General features: G+C 36.8%; 1 protein-coding gene across 7 annotated transcripts in view; it reads left to right on the plus strand.

The window, feature by feature from the left end:
• Nucleotides 1-15653, plus strand: part of PUM2 (pumilio RNA binding family member 2) — a 96509-nt gene that overhangs the window by 39799 nt on the left and 41057 nt on the right. For all 7 annotated transcript variants that reach the window (XM_087863843.1, XM_045813468.2, XM_045813469.2 and 4 more), the window contains 3 exons: nucleotides 5157-5282; nucleotides 7941-8083; nucleotides 9259-9388. In XM_087863843.1, the coding sequence (XP_087719969.1) occupies nucleotides 5157-5282; nucleotides 7941-8083; nucleotides 9259-9388 (399 nt within the window). The remainder of the gene's footprint in view (nucleotides 1-5156; nucleotides 5283-7940; nucleotides 8084-9258; nucleotides 9389-15653) is intronic.

Below are 15653 nucleotides of genomic sequence, written 5' to 3' on the forward strand. Positions count from 1 at the left end.
TTGAGCCCCACATCAGGGTTCCTGCTCAGCAGGGACTCTGCTTCTCCCTCTGCCACTCCCCCTGCTATTGCTCTCTCTTTCTCTCTCAAATGAATAAATAAAATCTTAAAAAAAAATAAAAATTAAAAAACAATAGACATCTACATTGAAAAGGGAGAGAAAGAGAAAAGAAAAAGGGTAGTTTAGATGGTTGGGAAATTTTTGTAGTATAGGAAATTGAGACATAATCTATAGGAGTAAATCAGAAATAAACCGTATAGCCTGCAGAGGGCTGTAAGAAGGGCAAACAAATAGAGGATCTGTGGGCTACCAGGATTGGAGTTTGAGTCACGCTAACCATGTGTGATAAGAGCACCCAGGTTACAGATACAAGTAAGACTTGGTTTGGAGACTTACGTTTGTGATGTGTAGTTGGCAATCTTGATGCCACCTGATGGACAGGTGAGTATAAGAGAATCTGTCAGAGCATCACAAACAAAATTCAAGGTGCAAACAAGAAAGATCAGCTGGAAAGCAGTCAGTCATGTAACAAACAGAATTTACACCCAAGATGTAGAAATAAGAGAACCTTAAAGTTTTGGAAAGAACTTTAAAAGTTGATTCACAATCTTAGGAGATAAAGAACTTAAGCCATCAAAGATCAGTGGTCTTGAAACAACAAAATGTTGTGAAAATCGACCATTTCAGAGTCTTGTAAGTAAAAAGACCTAGGTGGGCTTCATTATTGAGTAACTGTCACCTAGCATGAAATGAACTGGAGAATAAAACTTAGGAAATCTCCAAGAACACTAAACCCATAGTAATCAGTATTTGGCAGAGGCGAGGAATTAGAAGCTAAGGAGTGGAGTAGGTAGTAACTAAAGATATGCAAGGCACAGAAGACTAGCTTTTCCTGAAGCCTCGAGTAAATGTGGACACATACTTTGGGAGAAAACTCAACATTATAAAGGTGTCACTTCACCTAAATTAATTTGTGGATTTAATGTATTCTTGGTTGGAATCCAAGTAGGATTGTTTTGGAACTTGAAAGTTTGTTTTTGATGTTTGTCTTAGAAAAGTAAAACGAGAAAATTAATGGAAAACTAAAGTGGAAAGAGGGGGACCTACTCAACCATATTTCAGAAGTTACTATTTTCAGTGATTAAAATTGTGTGGTCCTGGCCTAGGTGTATACAAGTAGATAGTAGACAAGAACACTTTGCATTAGATATATGTACATGTATGTGTGTTTAGTGTGCAATGGTGACTTTAATTTACTTGACATCTCAAATTAATGATAAAATAATATATGTGGAAAATAGATTGGATATAATTGGGTCCTCTTCCTGATAGATTAAAAATTTAAATAAGAGGGGAGCCTGGGTGGCTCAGCAGGTTAAGAGTCCGCTTTCAGCTCAGGTCATGATCTCAGGGTCCTGGGATTTGAGCCCCACTTTGGGCTCCCTGCTCAGCTGGGAGTCTGCTTGTCTCTCTCCCTCTACCTCTCTCCCTGCCCTGCTCATGCTCTCGCACACTCTCTCTCAAATAAAATCTTTATAAAAAATTTTTTCTTTGTTTTTGGGGCGCCTGGGTGGCGCAGTCGTTAAGCGTCTGCCTTCGGCTCAGGGTGTGATCCCAGCATTCTGGGATCGAGCCCCACATCAGGCTCTTCCGCTAGGAGCCTGCTTCTTCCTCTCCCACTCCCCCTGCTTGTGTTCCCTCTCTCGCTGGCTGTCTCTGTCAAATAAATAAATAAAATATTTAAAAAAAAAATTTTTTTTTGTTTTAATCTCTGGTTCTTTGTCTATCAAAGAGACATAACTTTATCTTTCTCATTTAAATTTTTTTAAAACATTTTATTTGAGAGTGAGAGCAAGCTTGCCTCTGAGCAGAGAGTATGATGCAGGGCTTGATCCCTGGACCCCGAGATCATGACCTGAACTGAAGGTGCAGACGTTCAACCAACTGAGCCACCCAGGAACCCCCAAAACCAAACAAAAAAAATTTTTTTAAAGATTTTATTAATTTATTTGACACACAGAGCCAGAAAGTACAAGTGGGAGGAACGGCAGAGGGAGCAGGAGAAGCAGGCTCCCCGCTGAGCAGGGAGCCTGATGTGGGCCTCTATCCCAGGACCCCAAAATAATGACGTGAGCCGAAGGCAGACACTTAACTGACTGAGCCACCCAGGTGCCCCAAACAAAAAAAAATTCTTTTTTTTTTTTTTTTTAAAGATTTTATTTATTTATGTGACAGAGAGACAGCCAGCGAGAGAGGGAACACAGCAGGGGGAGTGGGAGAAGAAGAAGCAGGCTCATAGCGGAGGAGCCTGATGTGGGACTCGATCCCGGAACACCAGGATCACACCCTGAGCCGAAGGCAGACGCTTTAACGACTGCGCTACCCAGGCGCCCCCAAACAAAAAAAAAATTCTTAATGCTTTATTTTACTTCTCAGATTGACAACTGTTTAAAAAGTTGGGTAATGTCCAATTTTGGTAGGAATCTGAGTGGCAGCATTCTCATTCTCTGATGAGAATATAAATTGGTACAACTTTCCTGGAGAGTAATATGGAAATGCTGACCAAGAACTGATAAATATTTTCCCATTTATGTGAATGTTCATAAAGATACAGTGATAACGCAGAAACCCTGTGTACTTAAAGCATAATAAGAGCACTGTTATTTATAACAAAAAATAGTGAACCATCTGAATATATAGCAGTAATAGACTGATTAAATCACATTCCTCCTATCTATTAGAAAGAATGACCTGATAGATTATCTGTTGTCCTAGAAAGGGACCTATGGTTAACTGGCAAGTGAAAAAAGCATATTAAAGTATCATTATAGCCTATAGTATAAAATGTGTGACTGCGTGTGTGTGTGTGATCATTTAAAAATGTATATTTATACCTGTGTGCATGTATAAACACACAGATAACAAACATTTGTATGTATACATGTATGTGCAAACATTCAAATATGTATATATTTATTGTAAATACACAAGCCTATTGTTTGATGTGTAGTATGTCGTCAATATTTCTTAAATGAATCGTGAGTTTAAAACACGCGAGAAACATTTTTTCAACAGAAGTTTCAATATGTATCCATTAGGTCAAACTAATTCTTGTTTTTCAAATATCTGAAAGTTCGTATCTGCTTTATAACATAAATGTGGAGAAAAGCTATGTTAAAATTATTTCTAAAATTGGAAAATTTAGAAGGATATAAACCAGTGGTCAGTAAGGGTACATGAGGACTTTGGCTTCACATTTTATATGCTCCAGTAGTATTTGAGATTTTAAAAGGAATCTTTTTAAATCATAAAATATGAAATATAAAAAGATTACATCTTGACTTTGAGATTTTGTAGTGATATGAGTGGACATGAATACCGCTACAACCATTGTTTTCTGCTGTGATAAAGACAATTTATGGCAGAAGGAAATCTTGAAACCTTTGCCCTTGGGTGTAGTTAAGGATGCAACTCTGAGCAAATGATTTTTTAAATAGTGCAGGGATTTTATTGAACTTTCTAATTCTTCTATTAAAAGCAGATTTTTTCAAATTCCTTTTTTGTGCCTGTGCATGAAATAAGTGTTATGGGTTATGGCCACTGTTTTTAGAAATTAAATAGATTTATAGAAATTAATAAATTAAGTAGAAAACACGTTATGTTGGAACTTCATAAGGATCATTTTTTTGAGATTTTCGTGGCATGTATATGTATGTATGGACACTAGGTCAACGTGAAATACATTTCCTATTGTGGGTCACGGTCAAAACATTTAAAAACTGCTATAGTGGGGGCGCCTGGGTAGTGCAGTCGTTAAAGCATCTGCCTTCGGCTCAGGGCGTGATCCCGGCGTACCGGGATCGAGTCCCACATCGGGCTCCTCCGCTATGAGCCTGCTTCTTCCTCTCCCACTCCCCCTGCTGTGTTCCCTCTCTCGCTGGCTGTCTCTCTGTCACATAAATAAATAAAATCTTTAAAAAAAAAACTGCTATAGTGTAGAATGAAGTTTCTGTACCTTGATTTTAAGGTCTAGATTTTAAGATAAGTGCTCCTTTTGAATAATTTTTTAAAGTTATTTATGTCCACTTTATATTCCTATTCCCCCTTCTTAATCATCTTTCTTATTTATTTTTAAAGATTTTATTTTTAAGTAATCTCCACACCCAATGTGAGGCTCAAACTCACAACCCCAAGTCAGGAGTCATATGCTCTATTGACTGAGTCAGCCAGGCACCCCATTAATCATCTTTTAAATTGAACCTTTTTGAGCTCTTTTAACTTTAAACACACCCCTTTTATTATTTCCTCACCTTCAACTTGTCTCCATTATTTTCCAGAGAGACAACTCTGGCAGTTAGTACCTTATGGTAAATGGTATACACAGTGATTCCTTGATACCCGCAGTCGTCTTGTCTCTCTAATAAGTACTGCAAATGAATATTTTAAAATCTTTCGTAGCCTTTACTAAAATCACATTGGCATACTTTAAATGCAGAAGTGGCCTTAAAGTCACCATACTGCTTAAAGCCCTTTACTTTTCTTCTTTTATTTTCGGGGTAAGGTTCAAACTACTTAACATAACCCAGGAAGTATGTCTTCCTTCTAATTATGACTCGTTTTGTCTTGGCTTGCCCTGTAGCCCCACTTCATCCTACCCACTCCTTCTGAAGCTTAAATAACCCTTCTCTCTCTGCCCATAGCACTTACTATACTATATTCTAATTGCCAGTTTGCTTGTTTGTTTTTTTCATTAAATGGATTGATTTGTGAGGGCCGATTGTATCTGTCTTCCTCACTGTTGAATCCCTAGCTCGTAATATAGCTTAATAAAGATTGAATGAAAAACTATTGTTGAATAGTAGTAGTTCTAGCTCTCAACATTTATTGTGTGCCTGTTGCGCTAGTTCTGTATAGTCATTTCACATTCAGTATCTCATTTAATTCTCACAAAAATCTTCAGACGTGATACACCTATTTCATAAACAAAGATTCTTAGAGTCAGGTTGTGTTTACATGCCCGAGGTCACTCAGTCAGAATTTGAACCATTATACACACTCTCCTCCCCCACTCCAAATTCAGTGTAGAAATTATTTTACCTAATGAAGAAAATCATACTTTACATTTTCACTCATTATTTCTCCCTTTTTAAATACAGCTGGTGTATTCTCAGCAGGCCTTGCTCCAGCTGCATTTGTGCCAAATCCATATATTATTAGTGCTGCTCCTCCAGGGACTGATCCATATACTGCAGCAGGATTGGCTGCAGCAGCAACATTAGCAGGTAACTTACTATTCATCCTGTCGCTTATTATGGATTTAGTTTTAATTCTGGTAAAGCTTTATTTTTGTCTGTTTGGGCAATTTGAAGTTCCTAGGAAAATGAAACATTTATCTAAAATGAACTGAAGTTTCCAGAGAGTGAGTTTACTTCTTTTCCTCATGTACATAGTTGATTTACATTTCAGTTTTGTAGTTTCAAAAATTTTACATTGTCAACCACAGATCTTCCTTTTTGTGACCAGTTCTACTACCTGCAGAGACAATGCAAAGTAAAGTCACTTCTCATAATAAAACTGGGGGTGGGTGCTATGTCAGGGAGAATATGAGGTAAGGAGCTTCAGCAATCTTGAGAGAACGAGTATCTAGAAAGTAGTTTTAGCAGTATTAAAATGTGCAAGCTGACTAAGGGCAAAATGGAGGGATGGAGTTGGAAAGAACTCCTGTCAAAACATGAAACTACCATTCAAAATCTGAAATGAAAACCAAAACTATACAATGTTATGTGTTAGTGGTACTGCAGTAAAGCTGGGGAAAAATGTTTTTAAACCCAAAACTATATTTATTGGTTATTTAAGTAACGAAAGTTGTGTGCTGGTCAGGCACCATCCCATTGAGCAAAGCCATTTGTTGATCTTCTGTAGGGTTAGGCGGAGGTTATTTTAGGCTGAGTTGGGTCTAGACATGAATGAGTCTTAGGTATGGGTTATTCGTTGGTCACAGAGGCAGAAACAGGGTAATACCAGCTACAGATGTGTGTTCACTGGAGTGAGCCTGCCAGTTGACTTTCATAACTCTAGACTACCACGATTTTTTTTACTTTGTTCACTGATACGAATTGTCACTGATGAATAAGACAATTTAAACACCACTTCTCATAGTTATTATCATGACCATAGAACAGTTAGTCTTTTCCTAAGAGTTTGGGACTTTTTTTTATACTCAAAACTTTGTTTTAAGCAGTGAAAGAAATAAACGTTAATTTCAAATTCTTGTTTGATAGCTTGTTTAGCAGACTGAAACTAACCTGTCATATTCAGTAGTTTTTGGTATAGATCTGCGTGTGATTCCATAAAGAAGGGATGAACTGTCTTGATGCCATTTAACTGGATGTTAGTATGTAAAGTTCTGGTGTATCATACAATCTATGGAATCGAAAGAAGCCCTTTAAGAAATTGTTAGTTTTGAGAGTAAACACTCTAGGCATTCTGGACTTAGGCTTTTGTAAGACCAGTGCTACCCAGTAGAAATATAATGTGAGCCAGATAATGTAATTTAAATTTTTCTAGTAGCTACGTTATAAAATAAATAAAAAACATAAAATTAATTTCAATGTTTGATTTAGCCAGAATACCTAAAATATCATTTTAATGTAATTTTAAATTACTAATAAATCTTTTACATCCCTTCCCCCCCAAGCACCGTCTTCAGAATCTTGTGTATATCATAGTTATGGCACATTTCAGTTCGGGCTATCCAAGTTCTTAAGTCTTCAGGAGTCGCAAGTGGCTTCTGGCTACTGTTTGGACAGAGAGGTTCTAGTTCTAGATAGAGGTCTGACTCTTCTTTGATAATGTATTCTTCCTTCATAATCCTGTTAATAGTTCTCATTGTAGATTGTGTTTATCTTCAGAAATAAATTTTACCTTTAAATTTTTAATGCTTCTTACTTTAGTTGATTCAGTCGATTGTACTGGCCTTTATTTTCCTCCAAAACAAAGTAAAACTAAGAGTTTAACATTATAAAATACTAAATAGCTATACTAAAATCGTAGCAGTGGAGTTTTAGGCCGTCTTTGTTATATCAATCAGTAATCATGACATCTTATCAGCTTAGTGGTGGGGCTTTATTGTATATGCTGTTTCCTCTCCTGGAAGCAAATGTTTTCTTAAATAAAGTAGAATAGAGCAATAACAATTCATTCTATTTTTCCTACTTCGCTTTTTTGCATGTCTGTGTTCTCTGTGCTTTATATTACCTAGTTCTTTCTTGTCTTGACTCGTCCCATTTTCCTAACCACATAAACACTGAAGTTTCATTTGTTTTCATGTGATTTTCAGTTGTTTTGCGAGAATTGTGACTAAGTCTGTTTCAAATGTGAATATATTTAATAAAAACTTAATTTTAAATTCAGGATTTACAATTCAAATAACGATTATAGCAAGCTTGGTACCAGATGTTCCCTCGTTTTAAGTTATAGATTGCAAATAAAAAGATAAAAGTATTTTTGTTGTAATTCTTTTCAATAGTCAGAAAATGACCTTTTTAAAGAGAATTTGAATTGAACATAGTAAATCTTACAATTAATGTTCCCTAAAAATATGTTTGCCAGTATCAAACCCATAAACTGGCATTCAGGAAATGTTGCATAGATGTCTAAGTGTTCTGTTAATTCATTTGGTCCTCTTGACTTTAGCTTTTCCATCTCCATTAAGGACGCTGCTGTCACTCCCGAAGACTTTTCTCTTTTAATAATCATATCTGAATCAGAAAAAAATAGAAAGTATGTATCAGGTGATAAGTGGGTAGAGGATTATAAGGACATCTGCTCTAAGTCTTACAAACTGTTCCTTTTTATGATCTAATGGTAACTGACTTCATTTATCTATGAAATGTAAGTAACTTTTTTTTTGGGGGGGTGGGGTGGGGTGTGGGGTTTAGGTCCAGCAGTGGTTCCACCTCAGTATTATGGTGTTCCGTGGGGGGTGTATCCAGCCAATTTATTTCAGCAACAAGCTGCAGCTGCGGCAAACAACACAGCAAATCAGCAAGCAGCATCACAAGCTCAGCCTGGACAGCAACAGGTATAGGCCTGCCTTCGTTAAATTAATACCTGGAGAGTCTTTGAAATTCCATGAGTTCCTTGTTTTCAAGATCTGTGACTTTTCATCCTCTTCAGTATGTAATACAGTACCTAGTATATAATTGGTGTACAAGTACTGATTACGTGTTTTTGTTTTTTGAATTATATGAATTTAAAGATTTGGGTGTATTCCATTTCTATGTTTCTGGTATTGAAATCTCCAGCAGTTTTTAATTTTCTTTTCATTACCTATTCAGGTTTGCTAATTGTCCTGTCAAAGTAATTATCACTTCATTTTCTTCTGGGTATTTAAATTACCTTTTTAAATATTAGTGTATATCTGACCAGAAGAAGTTTACTGGGTACTTTATATTTTTAAGCAAAATGAAAATATTTTCACTAAACATTAGATTTAACTTCTTAAAATAGAAAATGTTTATTACAAACATCCCCCCCCCGCATTCCTGGAACTATTTTAATAAATGTAAAAACACTATCGATGATTTCAGAATTCTGGTTGTCAAATTCTTCGTATTTATACCAAAGAAGCAACTGAATGCCAAGTGTATTGTTACTTGACAGCTAAATTTTGTTCTAAATTTCCTTTATATACTTGAGTACTGTATTGATGTTCTGTTGAAGCTGTCCTTTTGCTCAGTCCTTATAGATTATACCACAGCATGATTTAATAAATTCTTTATCTTCTTTGGGCAAACATGAAAATACCATACTACCTGAACAATACACACACCTATGTGTGAGGCTTGCTTACACAGGTGATGTTAACAATGAATCCCCCTTGTCCTGAATTGTTTATCTCTCTTTGTGAAAGTAATGTGATCTAAGATTTTGCCATTCCCCTCTCCAAGTAAATTTCTCTTATTTTAATACATTGGTAAGTTAAAGGACACAAATAACTAGAAATAATTTTTCCCAAAGGCCTTCTAAAATCTCCGTGTTACTTAATAGATCGTTCTAGTTGCCAAGAGCCAGTAGTTGTGTTTTTGATTTCAAGTATTTTATATTTTTTCATGTTAAGTCAGCATTTCATTGCACATAAATATGTTTAGAGAATATCCAGAGACCGTTTATCATACATACAGAGTTGCCCGGGATAAATTTATTTATGTGTTGTTTTATTATTTCATTTTTAAGGAAATCATTTGTCCTTTGTAGGTTCTCCGAGCTGGAGCAGGTCAGCGCCCTCTTACTCCCAATCAGGGCCAACAAGGGCAGCAGGCAGAATCACTCGCAGCAGCAAATCCAACTTTGGCTTTTGGTCAGGGTCTTGCTACCGGCATGCCAGGTATATAGTTAGTTAATTATAGAAATTTGCATAGGTTTGAAATGTTAAACGTAGATACTCACATTGAAAAGTGAAAAAATGAAGAAACATCTTTAGAGTCTTGCCTACCTTGCAGTAAGTTATTTAGAACTCAGATGCCAATAGTTGAAATCGGTACTATATGTGAGACTTAACAGGGATGGCATACATGTACTAGACCTCTCAGTGCATCCATTTTTTTCTTCTGTGTATGGCATTTTCCCAACTTAACATAGCCCAGAATTCTTGAAGCAGTGCTTCAAGAAATAGAATCAGTTAGTGTTGGCATTGTAGATGCCATCTGCCATTGCTGCCAAAGATCATTTCGTTAATATTGAGAAATTTGCAGCTAAAATTTTCCACTTTGAATATTGTTCTATTATGTTCGGCTCATTTATAGTATTTTAAACTATTGTTATTTATAACCTGATAATGTCTTTGAAAATATGCCTATGAAAGCCTAATACAAAGAAAATTATAAAAATTTCTTCCCATTACCACACTACAACTTTCAGAAAGGGCCAACAGAATACATTTTTTTGTGAAGTAGATTTTTATGAAACAAGATACAAAATTACTACTTAAAATAATGGAAGGAAGGTATTTTCTTAATGAAAGCAGCACTTGTTATGTTTTTAAAGTGAAATTTAAAGCTGCATTTGAATATCAGTAGGTAAAGGGTCACTTCTTATTCCTTTATTCTCTCCACTCCTAAAGACTCACTTTCTCTTTTAAGTATGCTATTTTTTCACTTCTAGTATATGAGTAGTTATGTAGATTATTTATTAATGAAATGTGAGTTCCAGGTTCCATTTAATTGTAATGTAGTTACATTTTCTACTCATATCACTTAGGAAATATGTTTAATGTATTGGAAAATACGTGTAGTTGAGGGTTTCTTTTATGTGTTGTGTGCTGCTGAATACTTAAGTTATTTTAAGGATTTATCAATCGATTGCATTCATTCTGTTTTCTCTGAGATGCTAAGGTCTGATTTTATCATCTTGTCTTAGCCCTCTGGATAAAGAAAAGATGTTAATACTGCAGTCCCTGAAGTACAAATAATAGAATGGAAGCGCTCTTGTTATTTTCTTTTTCTTTTCTTTTTTTTTAACCCCAGCCATGTACTTCCTTCAGGGAAGCTGCTTTCCTGGAGCCATTGTGGATTAGTGGATTAGAGACCTTTGCGAATGCACTGTGAAGCTGAAATTGTAGATGTGGAGGGACATGGAAACAAGACAAAGGGAACTGAGCACGAATTTATGGAAGACACTGCTAGACTGCTCTGGGATCCTCTTTCTATCCCTCACTTCTTTTAAGCCCTGCCTCCATGATTCCTTTTCAGTAATCTTAATAACTCTAATAATCGCGAAGTGTGACCTCCTTTCCTCCATTCTTATTTTTCTCAGTTCTTTGTTGTATTTCATCATGTTGATGATGTCCAGCTCTACAATTCCTCTCTACCATTACACTACCCTCTGTGATATTTTATTGTCCTGACTTTCCTTTCTCATGCTTTTTTATCAGTCTCCCTTTCCTCTCTATATATCCTTAAAAATGGAAGCTAGTCTGGCTTAGTGACTAGATACTTTGGAGTCAAGTCTGCCAAATTGCTGTATCACTTAGTTATGTGACCTTGGCCAAGTTACTTTCCTCTTTGAACTTCAGTTCCAATATCAGGACAATAGATACTTTACTTTTTTGTGGGGGAAAGTCTGTCTACTTTCACCTTTTCAGCCATCATCCCTATACCAGCAAACTAATTGAGTTTATATCTGCAACTTGGATTCTTTGCTGAACGCTTAACACATTTCTGCTTTTGTATAGGACATTACTGTGTGTATGTTCCAGCCATTCCTCAAACTGACAGTGTCAAAAAATGAACACCTCTCTCCCAGATTTACTTACCTTACTGTTTACTCTGTTTCACATTGGTATTAATTCCATTATCCTCTTTTTCCCCCCAGTACCCAAAATCGTTTTATTTTCAACATTTACTAAGTTTAAGTTGTGCTAATTTCTGATACCTAAAAATGTGTATCCACTTAACTAGATATCCACACATATAAATACATACAAGCATAATTCATATCCGTAGTAATACTTGGAGTTTTAGCTGTAAAGTTGATTTCAGTTCGGGTCAAATAGTTTATCTTTTACAATAAACCTAATCTGTTCATGAGAGTCTTCGTTCCATCTGAGGTAAGGAATATAATCCTGGGTAGAACTGGGGTATGGTACTGGAATGGTCAGAACTGCTTCTAGCCCATACAGGTACCTTGGTACAACTTAGAAAAGGACCCACATCATCTGAGTAGACACAGCCATACACCCATAAACTCAGCTTGGTGAATGGAGCCTGACAGGACTTCAGCTCTCACTGGTTTATCTCAGCCAGGGTCCCTTGTACAGGGCACGACCTCCATGTAGCTGGCCATCCTAGAGGGGGCTGCTCGGTGGTGGCGCAAGCAGAAAGGAGTGATCAGGCCACCTTTGTACAGCTTTACTCCTTGCTCAAAAAGACTGATTTAAGTTGTCTGGCTAAGTTTGGTCAGATAGGGGATCTCTTCTTCTTCAAACCACTGATGTTGATTTAGCTCAAGAGAGAGGTCTCCTTGATGGAAGATTGTTTTCACGCTCAAGTGTGCACGTGGCTGTGCCACATGCAAGTGGACTTTCAAGGTTTAATCTTAAGAAAATAATCCAGTGTCAGTTCTTGATTCCTAAAAATTATGCTGTCCAGCTGGCTATAGGTGAGCTGTGCAATTTCACTCTTTTAAGTGTTTTTAGTCTTGAAGTACAAACTATATGGAAGGCCTGTTCCAAACCTATTAAGATGAATTCATCACTTGGAGTGGGAGCTCAAACCATTGCTCTCGGAGCCTCAGCTTCGCCACCTTTACCCAGGAGTAGTAGTGTGGAGGGGAGTAGAGAGGAGCCAGCAAGCTATCTCTGCTTTGCGCCCTGGCTTCAGGCCTGAGGGCCAGAGGACCAGAGGACCAGGGCCACGGATGCCCCCATCCACATGCCTCAGTGAGGCAGTTGTGCTTGGTCCCACGCCCTCCAGGCTGTCCACTATCCTCTTAAACTAGAAACTTTTGGTTTCAGCCTCAGTATCATCTTCAACTCTTGATTTTCTTCTGTGATCCACATTCAGTAACTTGTCCGTTCTTAATCATTCTGTCTCCTATTCATTTCTTCTCATCTCTGCTATTCTTGTTCAGCCTCTTCCTTATCCTCCCACTAACTCTGTCTGCATCCAGTCTTTTCTGCTCATCTTTTTATTCTTTCATTTACCTTTCAAAAATACAGGTTAGTTTATACCATCTGGTTCTTAATATTTTTCGTGATCTAGTCCCAAACTATCTAATTGGTAGTGTCCTCCTACAGTCCAATGCTCTAACACACTAGATCATACGCTGCCCCCCAAAATACTTGCACTTTTATGCCTCTAGTCCTAGCTAATGGCTTTTCACTTAGAATACCCTTTTATACATTTTAAGCAAAATTGAGATATACAGAGTTTAACAGTTTCCTTTTTTTAACCTAGCTTTGTAAACATTTTGTAATTAGCTTTGCTTGTCATCCTTTAATATCCTTTCCATGATGCCTTCCTGATCTTTCTTTCCCAGTGCTTTTTCATCAATAATTACTCTTCCTTCTCCCTTCCTTTGGCACATAACTTGCACCCTTCTTTAGTACGGCTGTCTGCCTTAGATTTCATTTAGCTGTTTGTGATTTATTTTCTCAATTCTGCACTTATTTTACCATGTTTAGAGGTAGAAAATGTCTTAAAGTGGAACAGCTTTTTCTATTTCTCCCTGAAGGGCAGTTAGTAGATGAGTGTTATGTCTTATAACAAAGTGGCATCTTAGAATTAAGGAAATAGTACATTACCTCCTTTACTAGATTGTACAATTCTTGAGTGGGGGTGCCTTTTTTTTTTTTAAGCCCCTGTGTCTTTTTAGACTCTCAGTAGAAAGGTAAGTGGAAATTAGAAGCTTTTGAACTGAATGATCATGAAAATGCTACAAATTTAAGCTCGTGAACTACACCCAAAACAACATAGGAGGGGAATATAAGAGGCTCCGATGCATACATTAGAAAGTAAGTTTCTACTTAGGAACTATAAAAGGAAGAGAATAAACCCAAAGAATTGTAGAAGGAAACCGAATAATAAAGATGGGAGCTGATGTGAATGAAATAGATGGCAAACATACAATAAAAAGAGTCAGTTTATCCCAAAAGTTATTTTCTTTGAAAAGACTTAATAAAATTGATAAATCTCTGAGAGACTTAGCAAAAAAAGATTTAAAACAGGCATAAATAGCCAATATCAGAAAAATTAAATAATTATTTGAAGCTATTAGGAACAATCTCATATTAACAATTTGGAAAATATAGACAAAATAGACAAATAACTAGAAAAATGTAACTTACCAAACAGACTTGAGGATAGGATATAGAAAATCTGAAGTCTGTTACCGTTAAGGAAATGAATTGAGTAATCAAAAATTTTCCCCCACAAAAACTTCAGGCCAACATAAAATGCCAGGTATTTGAGGAAGAAATAATTTCAATTTTTAAAATTTCAGAGAATGGAAAAAAGAGGGTATACTTCCCAAGTCATTTTATGGCACTAGCATAATCTAAATACTAAAACCTGTCACATTTAGTGCAATCCCTGTCAAAATATCACCAGCATTCTTCACAAAGCTAGAAACAAACAATTTTAAAATTTGTATGGAACCACAGAAAACCCCCAAATAGCCAAAGCAATCTTGAAAAAGAAAAGCATGGCTGGAGGCATCACAATTCTCTACCTCAAGCTATAGTACAGAGCTGCTGTCATCAAAACAGTATGGTACTGGCACAAAAATAGATACATATATAAATAGAACAAAGTAGAGAACCCAGAAGTGGACCCACAACTATATGGTCAGCTCATTTTCAACAAAGCAGGAAAGAATATCCAGTGGAAAAAAGACAGTCTTTTCAACAAATGGTGTTGGGAAAATTGGACATGCAGAACAACATGCAGAAGGGTGAAACTGGACCATTTTCTTACACCATACACAAAAGTAAATTCAAAATGGATGAAAGACCTAAATGTCAGGCAAGAAACCATCAAAATCTTAGAGGAGAACACAACAGCAACCTCTTTGACATCAACCATAGCATCATCTTCGGAGACAAATCTCCTGAGGTAAGGGGAAACAAAAGCAAAAATGAACTACTGGGACTTCATCAAGATAAAAAAAACTTCTGCTCAGCAAAGGAAACAACAAAACTAAAAGGCAGCCTTCAGAATGGGAGAAGATAATATGCAGATGACATCTGATAAGGGGTTGGTATCTCAAATCTATGAAGAACTAATCAAACACAACACGCAGAAAGTAAGTAATCCAGTTAAGAAATGGGCAGAAGACATGAATAGACATTTTTCCAAAGAATACATACAGATGATTATAACAGACATGGAAAGCTACTCAGCATCACTTGGCATCAGGGATATACAAGTCAAAACTACAACGAGATACCACCTCACACCTGTCAGAATGGCTGAATTTAACATTACAGGAAACAACAGATGTTGGGGAGGATGCTGAGCGAGGGGAACTCTGTTACACTGCTGGTAGGAATGCAAACTTATGCAGCCACTGTGGAAAACAGTATGGAGGTTCCTCAGAAGGTTAAAAGTAGAAATACCCTATGATCCAGCAATTGTACCAACTAGTTATTTGCCCAGAGGATACAACAATACTGATTCGAAGGGGTACATGAACCCCAATGTTTATAGCAGCAATATCAACAATAGCCAAACTATGGAAAGAGCCCAAATGTCCATTGCCTGGTGAATGGAGAAGGCGTGTGTGTACGCGCGCACACACACACACACACACACACACACACACACACACACACGATGGACCATTAGAAAGAATGAAATCTTGCTATTTGCAACGACGTGGATGGAGCTAGATTGTATTATACTAATTGAAATAAGTCAGCTGCAGAAAGACAAATACCATATGATTCACTCATGTGGAGTTTAAGTATCAAAACAGATGAATGTAGGGCAAAGGTGGGAAAAATAAAAAGGGGAGGCAAACCATAAGAGAGACTCTTACTGATAGAGAACAAACTGAGGGTGGGTGGAGGGATGGGTATTAAGGAGGGTGCTTGTGATGAACACTGGGTGTTGTATATATGAATCACTGAATTCTACCCCTGAAACCAATATTAC

This window comes from Ursus americanus, chromosome 7, assembly GCF_024610735.1.
Source record: "Ursus americanus isolate L20-20 chromosome 7, mUrsAme1.1.p, whole genome shotgun sequence".
Taxonomy (NCBI): Eukaryota; Metazoa; Chordata; class Mammalia; order Carnivora; family Ursidae; genus Ursus; species Ursus americanus.